At 38.6% G+C, this 19,559-nt stretch overlaps 1 protein-coding gene across 2 annotated transcripts in view; it reads right to left on the bottom strand.

The window, feature by feature from the left end:
- The window catches only part of TBC1D4 (TBC1 domain family member 4), a 210,545-nt gene that overhangs the window by 55,963 nt on the left and 135,023 nt on the right, over positions 1–19,559 (bottom strand). For both annotated transcript variants that reach the window (XM_061133697.1, XM_061133696.1), the window contains exons 5-8: positions 16,324–16,456; positions 11,152–11,243; positions 10,778–10,888; positions 6,741–6,860 (exon numbers count right to left, since the gene is read on the bottom strand). In XM_061133697.1, the coding sequence (XP_060989680.1) occupies positions 6,741–6,860; positions 10,778–10,888; positions 11,152–11,243; positions 16,324–16,456 (456 nt within the window). The remainder of the gene's footprint in view (positions 1–6,740; positions 6,861–10,777; positions 10,889–11,151; positions 11,244–16,323; positions 16,457–19,559) is intronic.

Consider the following 19,559-nt stretch of genomic DNA (forward strand, 5'->3'; position numbering starts at 1 on the left):
TAATTTTTAATCAAAGAAATGGCAACCCACTCCAGCATTCTTGCCTGGAGAATCCCGTGGACAGAGGAGCCTAGTGGGCTGCTGTCCATAGGGTTGCACAGAGTCAGACATGACTGAAGCGACTTAGCATGCATGCATGCAATACCTACATAAAATTTCAAAAGTCAAACTGGGGACTTCCCTGGTGGTCTAGTGGTTAAGAATCCACCTTCCAATGCCAGAGACACAAGTTTGATCCCCAGTTGGGGAACTAAGATCCCACAATGCCAAGGGGCACCTAAACCCACATGCCACAACTGGAGAAGCCCCCATGTGCTTCAACGAAGACCCAGCACAGCCAAAAAAAAAGTCAAACTGTACTACAAAACTTATAAAGGACAATCACCAGATCTGTCTCTCACATACTGAATCCCATTCTTCAAAAGTAAGCACTTGAAATTAAATTTATGTTAATGCTTCTGTTGTTCAGTTTACTAAATTACAGTTGTTGTTGTTCAGTTGTCATGTCCAACTCTTTGCAACCCCATGGACTTGCAGCACGCCAGGCTTCCCTGTCCCTCACCATTGAATCGGTGGTGCCTTCCGACCATCTCATCCTCTGTCATCCCCTTCTCCTCCTGCCTTCAATCCTTCCCAGCATCAGGGTTTTTTCCAATGAGTCAGCTGTTCACATCAGGTGGCCAAAGTATTGGAGCTTTAGGCACTATGTATTGACCTCCTACTCTGGAAGATGAGACTTTAGAATTCTAACTTCATTACCCATCACCATACACAATTCTCTCTTCCCTTCTTTTCCCAATTGACTTAGATCACAAGTTTCAGATAAACTGATATTTCCTTCTTAGATTTTTATGACCTTGTAAATACTGTCTGCACCTGAGCTACACACATATTTCACTATTAATACAACTCACATCAGTTAATCACCTGAAATGTGCGAAAGTGTTAGTCATTCAGTTGTGTCCAACTCTTTGCAATCCCATGGACTGTAGTCCAACTCCACCAGGCTCCTCTGTCCATGGAATTCTCCAGGCAAGAATACGGGAGTGCATAGCCATTCCCTTCTCCAGGGGAATCTTCCCGACCCAGGGATTGAACCCAGATCTCCTGCATTGAGAGCAGACTCTTTACCATCTGAGCCAGCAGGGAAACCCTATAACTACCTGAACAATCACTAATTTATTACTACTAATTTATTTATCACCAACAGGGCTTCCCAGGTGGTGCTAGTCATAAATAACTTGCCTGCCAGTGTAGGAGATATAAAGGAGGCAGGTTCAATCCCTCGGTCAGAAAGATCCCCTGGAGGAGGGAATGGCTACCACTCCAGTATTCTTGCCTGGAGAATCCCATGGACAGAGGAGCCTGGAGAGCTACAGTCCATGGGGTCGCAGAGAGTTGGACACAACTGAGGCGATAGCACCAACAAACCACATTATGGGCATCCATCACATAATCCATCAATTACATTTTTTCTTTTTCTTTGAGCAAACCATTCTTGAGACTTCTGTCTTCTTGCCCCAGTCTGGAATGGTAGAAATTCAGCTTTGCAAAACAGATGTTTCCAGTATTCTCCTTCACTATCAACCTAGAAATTTCCTTTGATGCTATCCTATGTTGAAATTTCTGTTTCCCTGGGCCATGTCTTCCTCTTTTTCAGCTTACTTCTTCATTTTAGTGGAACACAGATTCCAGGTGCTTTCTGAGAAAGGGAGACTGGGAAGTATTTTTTTTTAATTTATCAGCATATGTCTGTAAATGCCTTTGTTCTTTATTTATACTACATTATTAGTTGGGCTGAATATACAGTTCTGCTTGGAAACATTCCTTCAGGCTATGCTAGCCCTGCTCAAGTGTCTTCTGGTATAGAAGTCTAATGTCATTGTGATTCCTGACCCGTACAACCCTGTTATTTCTCTATGGAGCAGAATCTAAGTTGACCCTTGGGCATTATGAAATTTCACAATGAAGTGCCTTGGCATGGCTTTGTTCAGTCTTTCTATTGTGTATTCCCTGAGTCCATTAAATTTTGAAACACGTCCATTAGCTCTGAGAAATTTTTTAAATGATTTCTATGAAAATTTCTGCATGTATTTTCTTTCTGGAACTCCTACCCCTTGGCTTTTGAACCTCCAGACAGATTCTTTAACTGTTTACATTGTTCTCTTCTTTTCCATTTCTTTCTCATTTTGCTTTACTTTCTGGAAGATTTTTTTCAACTTAGATTCATTGCCTCCTATTGAATTTCTCTTTTTATATTCACTATCAGAAAGTTATAAAAGTTCTGTCGTTAACTGTCCTGTTCTTAACTGACTCTTTTGTATTTATGGTAGCCCATCTTGTCTCATAGAAGCAATACTTATTCTTATGTGTATATATATCACATATATATAGGTGTGTATATATGTCAATTACAGTTTTCTACCTCTGGTGGCTCTGTCAATACCAACTATATCAATCATAAAACTAATAGCTGCATCTAATATTACCAAATGCTTACCATGTGCCATGTATTATGTAAAGTATTCTATCATGCATTACCTCATTAATTCCCACAACAGTTCTAATGAAGTAGATACTTAATTTGGCTCAACTTTACAGATAAGGAGACGGAAGTTCTGGTAGCTGAAGTAGCCAATATTTACACAGTTAAAGAACTGAGCAGCAATTTGAATTCAGAGAGGACAACTTTAAAGTGAGGCTCTTGAGCTCAATACTACTTCCTAAAGATAGAGCTTTGTGAAAGTAAAATTACGAATAAAACCAATTAGCCTACATTAGTTGTGTTATTTTGTAAATGTCCTAGAATTTGATCAAGGCTCTTTCAGTTCTTCAATTCTATACTATAATATGACATACTTCCAAAGATAAACTATACATGTGGCTGATAAATTATGGGGTTCGAGTTTGTGGGCAAGAAAAATGGGCCATGTTGCTTTCTGCTATTTTTTTAGCTGCTACTTATATGCCAACCTGCCTGGTTATTTCACACAGGCTATTTGCTCACCATAGAGAAAGCATTTAGATGGATATCAAACCATTTCCATCATTAAAAAACATTGTCACAAATATTACTCGTAGGAGTGTTTTATCCACAAGTTTTTCTTAAACACAAAGAAAAATAAACTTACTTTAAAATTTACTCTACCACAATTGTTAAATCACACATTTTAACAAATAAGGACAATGGCTATTACTCTGAAGAAAACATAAAATAAGGACTTTTTTTGGACTCACACTTTATATTAATAGACAGTTCTCTTTTAGAAAATACGCATGTAATAATTAATATATTAGTAAATATTCCTCTTTTGAAAAACTTCAATTTGAGAAAAAGCAACAGACAAACAACAAGAATACAAGACTCCGTCCTCTCATCTTTGAACAGACAGCTTTTTCAGTTTTACTACATTATGATTTAGTAACGCATGTGTCAAGGCTTGTCCGTTGGACTCACTTTTTAATTGTTTCTAGACTGAGCTTTAAAGCATTTTGAAAATGTATCCTATTTCATAAACAGCTATAGTTCATTAAATGAAATATTCCAACATTTAAAAATAGCAGCACTTATGAGCCAAACTATGACTGGAGAGTCAACTTTCTACTATATCACTCAGAGAGAAAAATAAATAAATAAACTGACAAGTTTTAGAAGTAGGCAAAACCCATTTTCCATGTAACCTCTGAAACAACATGGTTAGCTGCCAGCCTTTCCAAGAAGTCCATTCTTCTGCATATGTTGCAAGTAAGACCTTGTTAGGTCACATAATTTATGGCATTTGGCAGCACTTTGGGACACAAAAGCCACAGTATCCACCTTGACCAGAATAGACCGGCAGTGCCCTTGCTGGAAATTCATTACAGCTGACCAAGGCTATGGAGCGGCACTTCAAAGTCCGTCACGTAAGTACTGTGCGGAATGCCAAGGTACTCAGTAGGATAATACCCTTCTGTCATTTGTCAATGACAGGTTCCAGGGCTTACCACTGCTGTATGTACCACCTCACATTCACAGTGAGACAGTTTCCTAACATACTGACATTTCATCCTCACGGCAATGGGCCCTCATCAGAATGGATGGGAAATGTTTTCCCATTTCACAAGTGGAGAAAAAACTGTTTAGAAAAGGTAAATAATTTGTCCAAGGTCATAAATATAAAATGTGCTTGGGCAAGCTCTTGAATTCAGATCCCCTGACCACCCCATAAATGACCAGACTACTAAAATTCTCACTAAACACTATGGGAGAGAGGGAGAAAAGGAGAGAGGGGAGGACTGAGAGAGAAAGAAAGAACCTAACTGATTTATAAATGTTGAAGACAAGAAGATAAGGATGTTTTATGAGAAGTTACATTAACACACTTCTGACAAATCTTCTAAAGGCTTTTTCCTAGGTTCTGTTTTCTGCTAATAAAATAACAGCATTGTCAGATGACCATGACTGCTGTAGGGCTTTTGTTAAAATTAAAAGACTCTCCATCATTAATAGAAATATCCATAAAGGATTTTGATTTCTAGCAGAGAAATAAAAATAAGAACACCAGACATCACTGTGAACACCAGAAGTCACTGTTCCAATGCCCTACTGCGTTGGCTTTCCTGCTTTTAACACTTTGGAAGATAACAGGTAGTTATTTTGTAGACTGTATCTCAAAGTGGGTTTGTTGATGTTTCCTTATGATTAGATTCAAGTATTGCCCCTCTGGCGGGAATACCACAGAACTTCCTCTGTATTCTTTGTAGCACAGGATTTCAATTTTGTCCGTTGTTGACGACGTCCAATTTATCATTTGATTAAGAAGGTGCCTGTCAGCCTTTTTCATCATAAAGTTAAGCTTTGTAATTACTAAGTATTCATTCTATCCAGTAAATATCCTGATAATGATCAAATTGTCAATTTATTTTTCACACCAGAAGAGACTGTTTCCTTTCATACAGGAAATGGATACCCACTCTAGCATTCTTGCCTGGAGAATTCCATGGACAGAGGAGCCTGGCAGGCTGCAGTCCATGGGGTCACTGAGAGTTGGACACAAATGGGCAACTAAGCACCTTAGTACCTTCCTATTATACAACAGGCTACTGTCTGTTGCTGTCAATTATTATGGTGCTCAAATTGTCTCAGATGTCACCACTGGAATCCTTCAAGGTGTTTATGTCTTTGTGACAGCCTGCCATCTCTCTTCGACAACTTCTTTATTATCTAGAATGCCAAGGTGCTCTGGACTTATCTCGTAATTTCCATATAGTCCTGGAACTCACCATTTCTGCCAGGAAAAAAGGTTCCCTCTTTGTTTCTGTACAGAAACCGAAATCCGAGTCCTAAATCAAAAATCTGGTCACCCAAACAGACTTTAACCTGGTCACCCAACCAGGCTTAATTTAGTATCTGACATGGATAAAAAAGCTGTTCCCAGTGCCTATCAGTGGACCATATATATACATTTACACACATACACATATATTAATACATATATTACATACATATTATATGTATGTGTATAATATATGTATATATTATTCTATTGCTCAAAGCAGAGAAAACAAGATTCCCTACTGCTACCTCTGAGTTGAATTCAACAGCAGCAAAATTCATTCTAATTCCCTCTCCCCTTTTAACTTTGTAATTCCCTTCCTCCAGAATCCCACTATCCTTCAACGTTTACATATTTGACCAGTTCCCTGTATGTAACCGATCTCCACAATTGGTAACTCACCCTCTCCTCACCCCCCGCCCCGGCTCCAGCAGCCCCACACATCGGTGCATCCTTGTACTGGGCACCTGGAATGCTTTCTCCCCTCCACTCCACCTCTGACACCCCAGGCTGAACCATCCTGATCAGGGCACCCTCTTCACCTGCTCCTGCTCCACTTGTAGAAACCAGATCGCCCCCATGGGCTGACACCCTCCTGACCTCACTCTGGTTTCTGCACGCTGCATTGGGCCACCCACCCCCGCCACCACATACAGCGCCCATTCAGGCTGTCTCCTCACCCTGAGACACTGTGTCTCCTCTGCCTTACAGACCCTAGACATATACCTTGCTATGTCTTGTCTAGTAGCTTCAGGAGTGAACTGTTCAGGAAGAGGAAAATGAAGAGGAAGAGAAATCACTATGCTATTTTTTGTGTATCTACACCTAATGTTTTTTCATTTTATTTTTAAGTGGAGGGTAATTATCATATTGTGATAGTATCCTTCCATGGAAGCAACCTAAATGTCCATCGAAAAAGAAAGGATAAACAAGTTGTGGCAGATATACACAATGAAGTATTACTCAGCTATAAAGTGAAATGTGTTTGAGTCAGTTCTAATGAGGCGGATGAACCTAGAGTTTTATCATATTAATGCACATATATGGAATCTCGAAACGCTTAAAGTTTGCAGCATTCCCTCTCAGCTCCTAAGAATCAGTAAGAGAAAGACCCCCATTATAACTTTAAGTGGTAAATGATAAAAAGTTCATACAGGATTGAACATCAGTATTCTATTTCCCCTCTTCTATACATATATCTCAACTACTAAATGTTTACTGTTCAAATTCAGATAGAAGACGCACAAGAATAAATATAGATCTGAGAATAAAACTTATTTTGAGAGATTATTTTAAATAAACATTAACTAACTTAAAGTTAACTTGGTAGTTCTTTTTAAAGGAAATCTTCTGTAAGCCAGTTAAGAATGAAGCCGAGTAATTAGAAAACACATAATACCTTGAAGAGCCTCAGTTTAATCTTACCCTTGAGAAGATATTTTCCAGGGAGCTAGTTAAGGATCTCTTAGCTTTATTTTTCAGAATGTCAAGTTTGAACCTTCCACTGCTTGTCGCATTTTCCGGGATTGTACTATTTGAAACAGTCTATGGAAAGAAAAACATAAATTTTGGTTTGGCAAAACTCAAGATTAAATGAAGCTTTAAAGACGGGCTTATGATTAAGCCATTAAAAAGCACAAGAATTCTTCTGGAGCTCTATTAAAGAAGTAATAATTTAGGTTCCACATCATAAGCACACAGATTATAAGCAAATGGGTTTAATTTTTAATATTATAAGTAATAAAAAAGACAGAAATAAGATCTTTCCTTTATGCCTTTCCTCTCTGCTAATATACTCCTGCTGCATTTAACAAAAGCTAAACTTAAGATGTCACTTTTTTGCTGCTGTTATTTTGATTAATAACTATAATCATCCCTTTCCAAATTGCATACTTTATATCCAAATTACCAAGGAAAACACAAGAAACAGTTTTCAAAAAACAAAGGCTCTTTTAGTAAAGCTGGATTCTGTTAATGCCTTTGTTATAACTCGCTTTTCATTTGCGAATGGGTCATTTATCTTTTCGGTCAACAAGTACTCCCTGACAGTACTAAACTGCATGAGAACCTACAATGTGTCCACTATATAAATTGAGATTCTCTAAATATTTAATCCTATACAGAAATAAAAAGCTACTATGTATATCACATGATTCTTAGTGCCAGAAAACTTCCAAAAGAGAAAACTCATCCTTTGCTTGTGGAGGAAATATCTCCACATGTAACAGTGAAAAGAAGCAACACATAAGTGTCAAACATGGAACCATGAGCTGTGGCTCTCAATGGTTAGGAAGAAAAAGATACACAGGATTTAATGTAGGGAAAGGTGAACACTTTCCCAACACTGGGGATGATGCTGGCAAAATCATAACGGCTGGGATGCTCACAGGACGGGATGTCAATACAGATAGTTGACTAAAACAGAAGGAAGTGAGTGGAAAGTGGGAAAGTGAAGCTGGAGATAAAACCTTGATCTTAAATGCTGGGTAATTAGGAAGAATCACTGATTACAATTTATAAGCAGAGGGGCATCACTGTGAAAGTAATGTTTGGGGAAGATCTATGTGAAGAGAGTGATCAAAGTCACTCAAAGAACTGGGAAATCAGAGACTGGAGGATCACATGGGAGGATTCAGCACGGTCTACACAGGAGGCAATAAAGGTCCATAGTGGAGCTGGTACCACAGGATCGTCTAAGGAGTTCCTGATGAAAGAAACACGGCTGCCATCCAAAAGGAGAGCAAACAATGGGTAGGGATGCGGGCTGGACTGGGCTCCGGCTGTGTGTGAGGACTAGGCTGACTCATTACTCTAAGGCTTTGGGATGAATGACACGACTGAAACAGGGAAATTGTCTTGAGCACAAAGTCCTGAGCACAACGCCTGGCAAAGCAGCTGCTCAGTGAACTCGCTGTTGTTTAGTCTCTCAGCCACGTCCCACTCTTTGCTACCCCATGGATTGGAGCCTGCCAGGCTTCTCTGGCCACGGGATTTCCCAGGCAGGAATACTGGAGTGGGTTGCTGTTTCCTTTTCCAGGGGATCTTCCCGACCCAGAGATCGAACATATGCCTACTATACTGCAGGCAAGTTCTTTACCACTGAACCACCTGGGAAGCCCACTCAGGGAGTACTAGGTGAATAAATGGAAGGAAGAAAGGAAAAGAAAGAGCAAGGGAGAGAGAGGGGGAGGAATTTCATACATAAATTGTTAAAACCTCCTCTGTGACCTTGAGTTCTCTCCATCATATAGAAAATTTGTACCACTACTCACATACTGCCTTTGGCCTTCTGGTCAACATGACTATTACCATCAATGACTGATATAAGCAAACCCATTGACAGATTTTACTCTTGAAGTTTCTTGACCTTCCTGTGTCATTGGACATCACTGATCTTACGTGAACTTTTCTCCTACCTTGGTCATACCATAATAAATCTTTCTCCCTCATTACTCCCTTTCAGTTTTTTATTACTGGCTCCCTTTTAATTTACTCATTGCCTAAAATGTGAGTATCCCTCAGAACACCCACCTTTGACTTCAAACCTGTGCCAAAGCTCACTGTCTTCTGTATTTATAATGTCAACTCAAATTCCACGAGCACCAAATCCATTTTCTAATTAGATCTCAAACACACTTGCAAAATTGAATTCTTCTTTCTTATTTCCATCTTCTGCCCTACTCTTTTCTTCTTTGTGTATTTCTTAGCTATTGCACCCAGTTCTTCCAAATCTGAAACCTTGAAGTCTCTCCCAGCAAGACCCTCTCCCATCCTAAACATATCTATCCAGTCAGTCACCAAATCCTAAGGATCATGCTTCCCAAATCACTCTTGACTCAGTGCCTCCCTTACATCTCCAGGGCTCCAGTTTAGCTGCTCTCTAAGACAAAATAAATTTTTCAAGATAGAATCATTCAATCTATTTATGTCCCAGTGCTATCTCTGTCTAGAACACACATATATCACTGCGCCAATCACACTGTACTTCATTTTCACTTCATTTGATTACATGTTGGTTTTTCCTTCTAAACAGTTAGAGGTCAGAAAAGAGCTGTCATTATTCATCTCTATTGCCTAGTACATAGTATGCACTTGATAAACGAATCACTTCTCACATAGTCTATTACCAGAGTCTCCCAATTCGAAAATGTAACTTCAGTCCTGGCACTCACTAACCAGCCCCACAAACCAACCATCACTATGACAGAAGAATTATCTCTTTAAAGTACAAATCTGATTTTCTCTTGCTCTTACCTGAAATCCTTCAATGACAAAGTCAGGCATAGCACTTAAGGCTCTTTATCATCTCACTACTGCTTAGCCTCCAGCCTTATTCCCCATCAATCCCCAAGCAAACCCTAAAAAGCCAGTATGTCCTTGGAGGGCCTGCAAGGAGTATATTCACTCATGGTCACAAAGTTACCACTTAACTGCTCAGTGTTCCTTCTTAAAATACAAATCCTCCACTGTTCTGATTAGAACACTTTATCTCCCCTAAAACTCCAGCCTCCCCCTCCCCCAAAAATCTCTTCCTCTCCAATTCTTTCATGCTCTCCTCTACCCTCACTCTCTGCTCCAGCTGGAAAGCAAACAGGAAGCTACTTATGTGTTCACTGCACATTCTTTTAAAAAGCTATTTTGTTGCCTCTACTACATGTATCTATTAATATTTATGGTCACAAAGAGTCAGACAGGACTGAGCAACTAACACTTTTCACTTTTAATTTGCATTCCCTTTTGGATTATTTGAGCTCTTCTCTGCAGGCTACATCATCCATTGATGTCTTTTTTGTCACATTATCATATAGCTTGGCTCATAGAAGGTCCTCTAGAAGTACTTGTACAATAAATAATTAAGGAATCACTTATCACATGGCATGTGATTTGTTCTGAATAGAATGAAATGAAAATATAACCTGAATTAGTGCTATTGAGGTAAATATGTCATAATTTCCTTAGATGTCATTGCCGGTGGTCTGGCTTTATCTACATGCAGCTGAGAACACATTCTAAACCACGAGCACAGAAATATCATCCCTTCGTTTGCAGTCAGGAGAGCCGTTTCCATGACATTACTTCTTGTTTGCATGTTTGCCTTCTACCACTCAAGGCTGTGTAAGTTTTTAATGAAATAAGATGTTCATATGGATTTGAAATAAAATAATGGATTAGTATTACTAAAATATGTACATTCATTCTAAATCATGAGCATTTGCTATCACTGGTTTTCTATCAAAATTCACAATTTTTTTACATTTTAAAAGCATCACAATTTTATCTCCATGTGCCAATGCCTGCTAAAATTTACTATAAAATTTCTAAGATGCTAGGAGGAAAAGGATGATTAGGGCTTAACCCTAAAGATGAGAACACAAAGCAAAGAAACTCCTTTTACAACTTCTATGAAATTTTGAATGAATATATGAAAAAAAAAAAAATCAGTTAGGGAGCAAACATCTCACCGATGGGCCTTCCCCAATATGAACGTGTGTCTTCTGCTTGGCTTCACATAGCTGCCTCAGGTGTAAAATCACAAGTTCATTCTCCTCCTGGTCATTGACTGCCTTCATTTTCTGTTGAAGACAGACCAACAGCACATTATGGGAAGACAGCGTCTACTGTTTTATTCTCATTTAATTTTATCTGTCTGGTAGACAAACACAAATAAAGCTAAGCACTTAGCTGCTCTTAGGAACAAAAGGGAGTTCTACTATCAGAGAATATAGTGGGATACCTATCTTTCATTTCAGATAGAGAAATGGAAAAAGGAACTCGAAAAACAGGATCCAATTCTCATTCTTTATATCTTATTTGTGAGGACTACAAATCATGTTACCTGAACACGTTCAAAGATGTCAGCTTGCTCGTTATCTGTCAGGGATGAGAGATGCCTCTGTATTACCAGCTTGGCTCTTGGTGGGTAGAGACCTAAGGGAAATTATGGGGATTCGTGTTAAACAGGTTCCAGCCACAGAGATACATATGTTAGTCACTCAGTTGTGTCTGATTCTTTGCAACCCCATGGACTGTAGCCTACCAGGCTTCTCTGTCCATGGGATTTTCCTGGCAAGAATACTGGAATGGGTTGCCATTTCCTTCTCCTGGGGATCTTCCCAACCCAGGGATTGACCCAGGGAATTAGAAAGAAGAAAAGCTTCTAGAAACTTCTCAGCTCTACATTTTTTTGTGCAATATACAACAAAATGCTGGGAAAATCTGTGATCATGTTCAGAAACACTAACCCTGGGGACTGAACCCTGCAATGGGAGGCAGATTCTTTACCACTCATGTTTACATATAAAACGCACTGCAGCTTGTCCCTTCACCAGCAGGCTCTGAAGTTAAACCTTCTCAAGGAGCTGTGTTCCTGCCTACAACAAACCTTGGAACACTGCAATGAAATAATTAAATGGAAAGTCTCCTCATCAAAAACAATGACCATTATGAGTGATCTTGAAGTCAGACTTGTTAACAAAAAATGTCTCAGTTCAGCTCAGCTCAATTCAGAAACTCAGTCATGTCTGACTCTTTGCGACCCCATGAACCACAGCACACCAGGCCTCCCTGTCCATCACCAACTCCCGGAGTCCACCCAAACCCATGTCCATTGTGTCAGTGATGCCATCCAACCATGTCATCCTCTGTCGTCCCCTTCTCCTCCTCCCCTCAACCTTTCCCAGCATCAGGGTCTTTTCCAATGAGTCAGCTCTTTGCATGAGGTGGCCAAAGTATTGGAGTTTCAGCTTCAACATCAGTCCTTCCAATGAATGCCCAGGACTCCTTTAGGATGGACTGGTTGGATCTCCTTGCAGTCCAAGGGACTCTCAAGAGTCCAACTCCAACACCACAGTTCAAAAGCACCAATTCTTCGGTGCTCAGCTTTCTTTATAGTCCAACTCTCACATCCATACATGACCACTGGAAAAACCATAGCCTTGACTAGATGGACCTTTGTTGGCAAAGTAATGTCTCTGCTTTTTAATATGCTGTCTAGGTTGGTCATAATTTTCCTTCCAAGGAGTAAGCGTCTTTTAATTTCAAGGCTGCAATCACCATCTGCAGTGATTTTGGAGCCCAGAAAAATAAAGTCAGCCACTGTTTCCACTGTTTCCCCATCTATTTGCCATGAAAAATAGCTGCCCTGGTTAGCTGTTGGTTTGGTATCATGTAGGTCTACATGATACCACTATACCACTGAAGGTCCTAACAAACTTAGCCATCCTAGAAACTCTTTAGCCTTGCCCAAAATCTCTAAGCTTAAAATTGGACATTCAAAAAGGAAAAAATAACTACTAATATTAAAATGCAGAACTGGAGTTTATTAGGTAGGAAGCTCTCCCCTTTATGCAGGTCTTGGTAATGAAACTTCAAGGACATCATTAGTACTTAGGGACATTTTTTAGTGTTACAATTTTCCCAATAAACTGTTTATATTCTTATGTTATTCATATATTCATTGCACTTCTACACATAATTTAGATTAAATCCTCAGGCAAGCATCTTTTCCATAAAAACATTTCTGCTTTAATTTTTTAAAAGGGGAAGTGAAATTCATATTAATAATGATTTGCCTGACCATCCATTTTTAAGAAACAGATCTACATAGTTAGGGGTCACTTGTAATATTTCTACTGTACTCTGATTAGAAAAAGGATATCCAGCTATTCATATGTAATGTATCTTATAGGTAGACTGCACTTTAAAATCCCTAGCAGAGGTTTACCTCAAAATAGGCATTGTTTTAAAAAAAAAAACAAACTAGAATTCCTACCATGGTGTGTATAACATGTATAGGGCCACCGCTGGACCTGTTTTAAACCACTATGTGGTATATGATGGGAACTAGAAAGAAGAAAAGCTTCTAGAAACTTCTCCGCTCTACATTTCTTTGTGCAATATACAACAAATGCTGTGAAAATCTGTGATCACGTTTAGAAACACTAAAATTCATTTTGACAGTGTGATGTCACCCACTACCACAGCTTATTATTTGCTGGCAAAGTCTCCTGAGGCAGTATATTAAGAAACTGATTCACATGAGTGGGGTTTTCTTGTTTGTTTGCTTTATGTTGCTTATTATTCCAGTATGTTACTAGCATGGGTAGAAGGATAAAAGATTAAAAAGGAGAAAAGTAAAGAGGGTACTTACTTGAAGTATGTCACTAAACCTATAGCCCAGGAAGTTTCCTCAGTCTTTTATTTCAGTAGAAGAATTGCAAACAGCTGTATATTATTTATGTTCAAACTATGCATGCACCCTACACTACCTTGAATCTTATTTGACTTCCAATTTGGAATCACTGATTAGTGAATTAACCAGTCCTAAGAGGTAAGTATATTATTTAGCCCTCACACAAGTTATTGTAGGAAAACAAGATTGAGGGTAAATTGCTCCATCTCCGCAATACTCAGCATCACTTTAGTTTCACATGCTGAGGATGGGTCCTCGAGAGATGGTGCCCTCAGACACTGCTTCCTGGATTCACTCTGGTCCACCCACATGACTGTGCTACTCTTCCCGGTCTATGCCCTTAACATAGGCATAGATTATGTTAGCATACATATCTACTCCCTTTCTTTCTTTCTTTTTTAGTACAAAAAGAACTCCATATTAATGCAGCCAAATGTATTGACAGGACTCTATAATTCTGAGTAAGTTATGTGAAATACTAATATCTAGATACTGCTAAATACTTGTATATACTATTTTTCTCACTTTCTACTCCTATTAATTTGTGTTGAATCTGAATATAGTCCTTTTTCCAGCGTTATACTTTGTACCTAACACAAGTTCAGAATCCACAGTTATCTTTCTCAGATGAAAACAGCTTTTGGGGAAACACACTGATGCCATGGCTTCAGGACAGTGTGACCCTGAAAATCCTTGCTTTCTGATATTCTTTCAGAAAGAAGCACCCAGTTGCTGTGGAATCAGATTGAACAAGTTCAAATCCTGATTTTGCCCCTCCTAGGCAGTGAGGATGTGACAGTTATTACCCACTATGCATCTCAGTGCCTGTTCCTCATGAGTAAAATGAGGATTAAAAACAGCACCTATCTTGTGGGATTTCTATACAGATGAAGTGGTCTAAGATATGGAAAACACAATAGTGCTGAGACACGGTAAGTCTTATTGAGAATATCTGTCTTACTGTTATTCCTTTCATTTTTACTGTCAGAGCACTGCCCTATCTTATGTTCTCTTAGCCTAATGTCAAAGACAAGGGTAAAAAATCATATCAGAAGGTGTTAGCCAAGGCCTTAGGAAAAGAATCTGTGTGAATCTTTCTCAGTCAATATGAACCCTTCCTTTGCACCTTTCAGATACATACATACCTTGAAGGTTGGGGACCTTAAATTTCAGTTCATTCAAGATCTTGGGAGGGCCCTACTAATTCTGGATGTATAGTTTGCATTCTGTTTCTTTACACAGGTCTCTAAAACTAAAATTTTTAAAGGAGCTTTGTTTTAATAGGATTTGCATAATTTCCTACTGGTGGTTTTATCTTTTTCTTATAGATAATAACAGTCCTCACAAATTCCGAAGAGCAATCTGCTATCTCCTCATTTGTTGCTTATCATTTAACGTCCAAGTAAGCAGTTGTTGTTTTGTAAAAATGTTAAGATTTTATGAAATCAAATCTGTCAATGTCTTCTTTTGGTAGTTTCTGCATTTCTGTGTCTTAATAAAGGTTTTCTTGTTTAGGGACAAAATAACATTTTTATTTTCTTTTAATGGTTTTAGTATTTTGCTAGTTTACATTGAAGACTTTGATCCCTCTAGAATGTATTTTCAGTAGATATGTGGAAGGAATCTTTGCCTCTTTGGATGGCAAACTGATCCAACACCATCTCTTGAATCACTCAGCCTTTCCTCCCCAGATTTATATTACCTTTACCATACACCAAAAACTGTTCCATTTTTGTAAAGGTTATATATATATATATATGTTTGAAAACAAGGCATGTTCTTTAAAATATTATAAATTTTTTAATTTGACTGTTACATTTAAATAGTCCTTATTCACACAGTTGAGTGGGCATTCAATAAATTTTGCCATGTGCCTATGATTTTCCTGCCTACTTAACAGATATCACAATTTACACTTACTATGGCTCATACATTCTCTGCTTTATTCTACAGCTCAGCCTCTCCCCATCAACACTAACATCTATCATACTGAATTACACGTACTTGCTCCCAAGCCTGCCTTCCCTTCAGACTATAAGCTTCCTGAAGGCACAGTCCGCATCTCAATCATCTCTGCATCCCCAGTGCTGAGCACACTACCCAGCACATGACTTTGGGTAGGCCAAAAAGTTCATTTGGGTTTTTCCATAAACAGATTTAGAAGAACCTGAATGAACTTTTTGGCCAACCCAACAGATACTTAACAAGTGTCTATTAAATTGTGTGTCCTCTTGGGTGCAGTAGCTTTCAACCTTTTTTATTAGGGGACAAGGAGAAGAAAGGAAAACTGAGTCAGAATCACCTCTTCCTCATGTCCCTCCCCCTCTTCAAAACACATTTTTTTTTTCAATGTGCTTTATGACATCATGTCTATTATCTGGGTGATTTTCAAATGTCCCTCAAAAGTTAGGAAAGTTTCATTCCTGTTCTAAACCTTTAGGAAAAAAAGAACACATCATTAAGTGAGAAGAGAAAAAAATCTACAGTCAACATTCTGGGAGGGTTTGTCTCTCTTCATTCATTCAACAAATATTTGGTCAGTTCCCACTGTGCACACAGAAGAGTCTTAAGAACTGTGGGAAATGCAAGTTCCTCCCTGGAGTCTGCCTCTGGAAAAAAAGTTAAAAAATAAAAAAAAGGAAAAAGAGCCAAGCACCTAGGAGAGACTGACCGCACAAATTTGACTAGATGTGAGAAATGATTCTTAGGGCTCTTGGTTCACCTCGAAACAAAGAAGCATTCAAAGACAGTAGCAACTTTCTCACTTCCTCAACGCCAAAGCAAACTCCTCTCTGCCAAGGCCAACTTATACTGTACCTTCGATCCTTTCACAGAGCTTATGCAAAGAGTGCATGGGACAGGCCTCACACAGCTTAATCTGGGTCTTGGCACTCTGCAGGGCAGCAGCCGTGCTGAAAGCCTGCTTCAGAGTCAGCATTACCTCATCAACCTACAAGAAAAACAGAGGCCAGGTCTGCAGTCATTTGCCTTCAGGGTAACATGTTAAAAGCCCAATGTGAGGCTTTGTTGATGCCTACTAAATCTTAATGATGTAATTTTGATGATAGAGAAAAAACATCGTCTTGAAGTTAGACCTTCAATTAATTATACATAAAATTGGAAACTGGATGAAATAAGACTATTTTAATGTGTATAATACAACAATACTGACCTGTTATTTGAATGCTGTTTTTGAATCCCACTGAGTACTATGCTATCAGTTAAATGATAGTCAATCAGAACTTTGTTTTTTTTTTAATTTTATAGAATTATAGTTGATTTAGTTTAGTTTCAGGAAGCAGCAAAGTGATTCAGTTATACATATATATATTCCTTCTTTATCAGATTCTTTTCTCATATAGGTTATCACAGAATATTGAGTGGAGTTCCCTGTACTATACAGTCGGTCATTGTTGGTTATGTAAGGTCTTTGTTTAATTAAAGTACTTTATCAGATAAAGATCTCTTTGGAAGTTTTGCCTGCAATACATACGGAGCAACAAAATAAGTTTAACATTCACTTGTGTTAATAGGCATCTTATTGACTTTATCCTTTTGGATCATCTTTAGTGCAACAACAAGTGAACATGTGTTTAACCAAAGTTCTGGGGAGAAACGAGCTCAAAAAATAACATGGTAAGTGGGAGGGAGGTTCAAGAGGGAGAAAACATATTTATACCTGTAGCTAATTCATGTTGATGTATGGCAGAAACCAAAACAATATTGTAAAGCAGTCATCCTCCAATTAAAAATAAATATATGTTTTAAAAATTAAAAAAAAATAATCTTGGGGAAATTCTATGAAGGCTGCTGGTTTCTTTTCCTAGAGTTCTACTGAGATATAATCGATATGCAGCACTGTTTGAGTCTGAGATGTACAGTATGATTTGACTTACATGCATCATGAAATAGTTATCACAATAAGTTTAGTGAATGTCATCATCTCACATAGATGCAAGATTAAATAAGCAGAATTTTTTTTTCCTTGTGATGAGAACTCCTGTCTTTTCTCTACGGCTTCTATTTACTAACATTTTGCTTCTGATTTGTGACATTAAGAACTTCTGACATCTTCCTGTCTAATAGCTGGGTCTCACCACTAGATCAAGAGCCTGAAAACTGCCAGCCTGTTTCATCCTTGCTCTTCCAATGACTTAGTCAAGGAGTTGGACTCTAGCATTCTGATTTCCTGATTGCCTCTTTGAGGTCACCCAACACTCATCCTCCAGGCATTGTTAAGCCAACTTGAGGCCAGATTTCCTCCTCTGTGGCACAATCATCAGAGTAAAGTGTAGTGTTCTCACCCACTGTAGAACAGAGGTCAAAGTCTAAAACCTGCATGGGGAGCTGTGAAGTACCAGGGCCTCCATCCAAACTATCTCTGATATTCAAAATCATTTACATGCTTTATAAACTATGCTTTGTTTTGTTCTGTTTTTATTGAGGTAACATTTGTTTATAACATTATATAAGTTTCATGGTACAACATTTAATTCAACTTCTGTCTACACAGGGCACTTAGCACCAAAGTCTCACTTACATCTGTCACCATACAGTTGACCCCTTTACCATTCTGCTCTCCCTCCCACCCCTGGTCCCTCTGGGAACCGCCAATCTGTTCTTTGAGTGTAATGTGTTTGTTTTTGTTTTATTTTTTATACTCTGCATATGAGGGAAATCATACTTATTTCTCATAGCATAATACCCTCAAGGTCTAGGTCCAGTCATGTTGTCATTAATGGCAAGATTTCATGCTTTTCTATGGCTGAATAATAATCCATTATATGTATGTGTATATATATATATATATTCCCTGGTGGCTCAGATGGTAAAGAATCTACCTGCAATGCAGGAGACCTGGGTTTAATCTCTGCATTGGGAAGATCCCCTGAAGAAGGAAATGGCAATATTCTTGCCTGGGAAATCTCATGGAGAGAGGAGCCTAGCAGGCCACAGTCCATGGGGTCACAAAGAGTCAGACATGACTGAGCAACTAAGCATAGCACATACATGTCTACATATATACACATACATCACATCTTCTTTATCCATTCATCCATTGATGGGCACTTCCACTGATACCGTATCTTGTCTCTCGTAAATAATACCACAATGAACAGAGTGGTGCTTATCTTTTCAAATTAGTGTTTTTAGTTTTTTCAGATAAATACCCAGAAATAGAATTGCTAGACCACATGGTAATTCTATTCTTAATTTTTTGAGGAATCTCCATATTATTTTAAACAGTGGCAGCACCAATTTATGTTTCTACCAAAACAAAAGGCCAACAGGCACATGAAAAGATGCTTAACATTACTAATTTTTAGGGAAATGCAAATCAAAACCACAACTGAGATATCACCTCACACACATATCAGAATAGCTATTACCCAAAAGATAAGAAATACTTAATAACAAGTGTTGGAGAGGATGTTAAGGAAAAAGAACCCTCACACATAAGCCATTTTTAAAGACCTTTTTCTCCTTTCTCTAATGGCCTGGTTTAAGCAAAAGTTATTACTTAAAGGAGTTACTCCACTGCTGCATCTGAGTGTATGAAGAACCTGGAATAAAAAGAAACTTTATCCACAAGTCCATTCTCTGTATCTCTATTTCTGCCCTGCAAATGGTTCATCAGTACCATTTTCCTAGGTTCCATATATATGCATTAATATAAAATATTTGTTTTTCTCTTACTTCACTCTGTATAATAGGCTCTAGGTTTGTCCACCTCAGTTCAACTAACTCAGATTTATTCCTTGTTATGACTGAGTAATATTCCACTGTATATATGTACCACAACTTCTATATCCATTCATGTGGACATAGTGGGGGAAGGAGAAGGTAGGACAAACGGAGAGAGTAGCACTGAAATATAATGCATGCATGCATGCTAAGTTGCCGCAGTCATGTCTGACTCTGTGTGATGCTATGGATTGTAGCCTGCCAGGACCCTCTGTCCATGGGATTCTCTAGGCAAGAATACTGGAGTGGGTTGCCTTGCTCTCCTCCAGGGGAATCTGCCTGACCCAGGGATCAAACCCAAGTCTCTT

This window comes from Dama dama, chromosome 30 (genome assembly GCF_033118175.1).
Source record: "Dama dama isolate Ldn47 chromosome 30, ASM3311817v1, whole genome shotgun sequence".
Classification (NCBI taxonomy): Eukaryota; Metazoa; Chordata; class Mammalia; order Artiodactyla; family Cervidae; genus Dama; species Dama dama.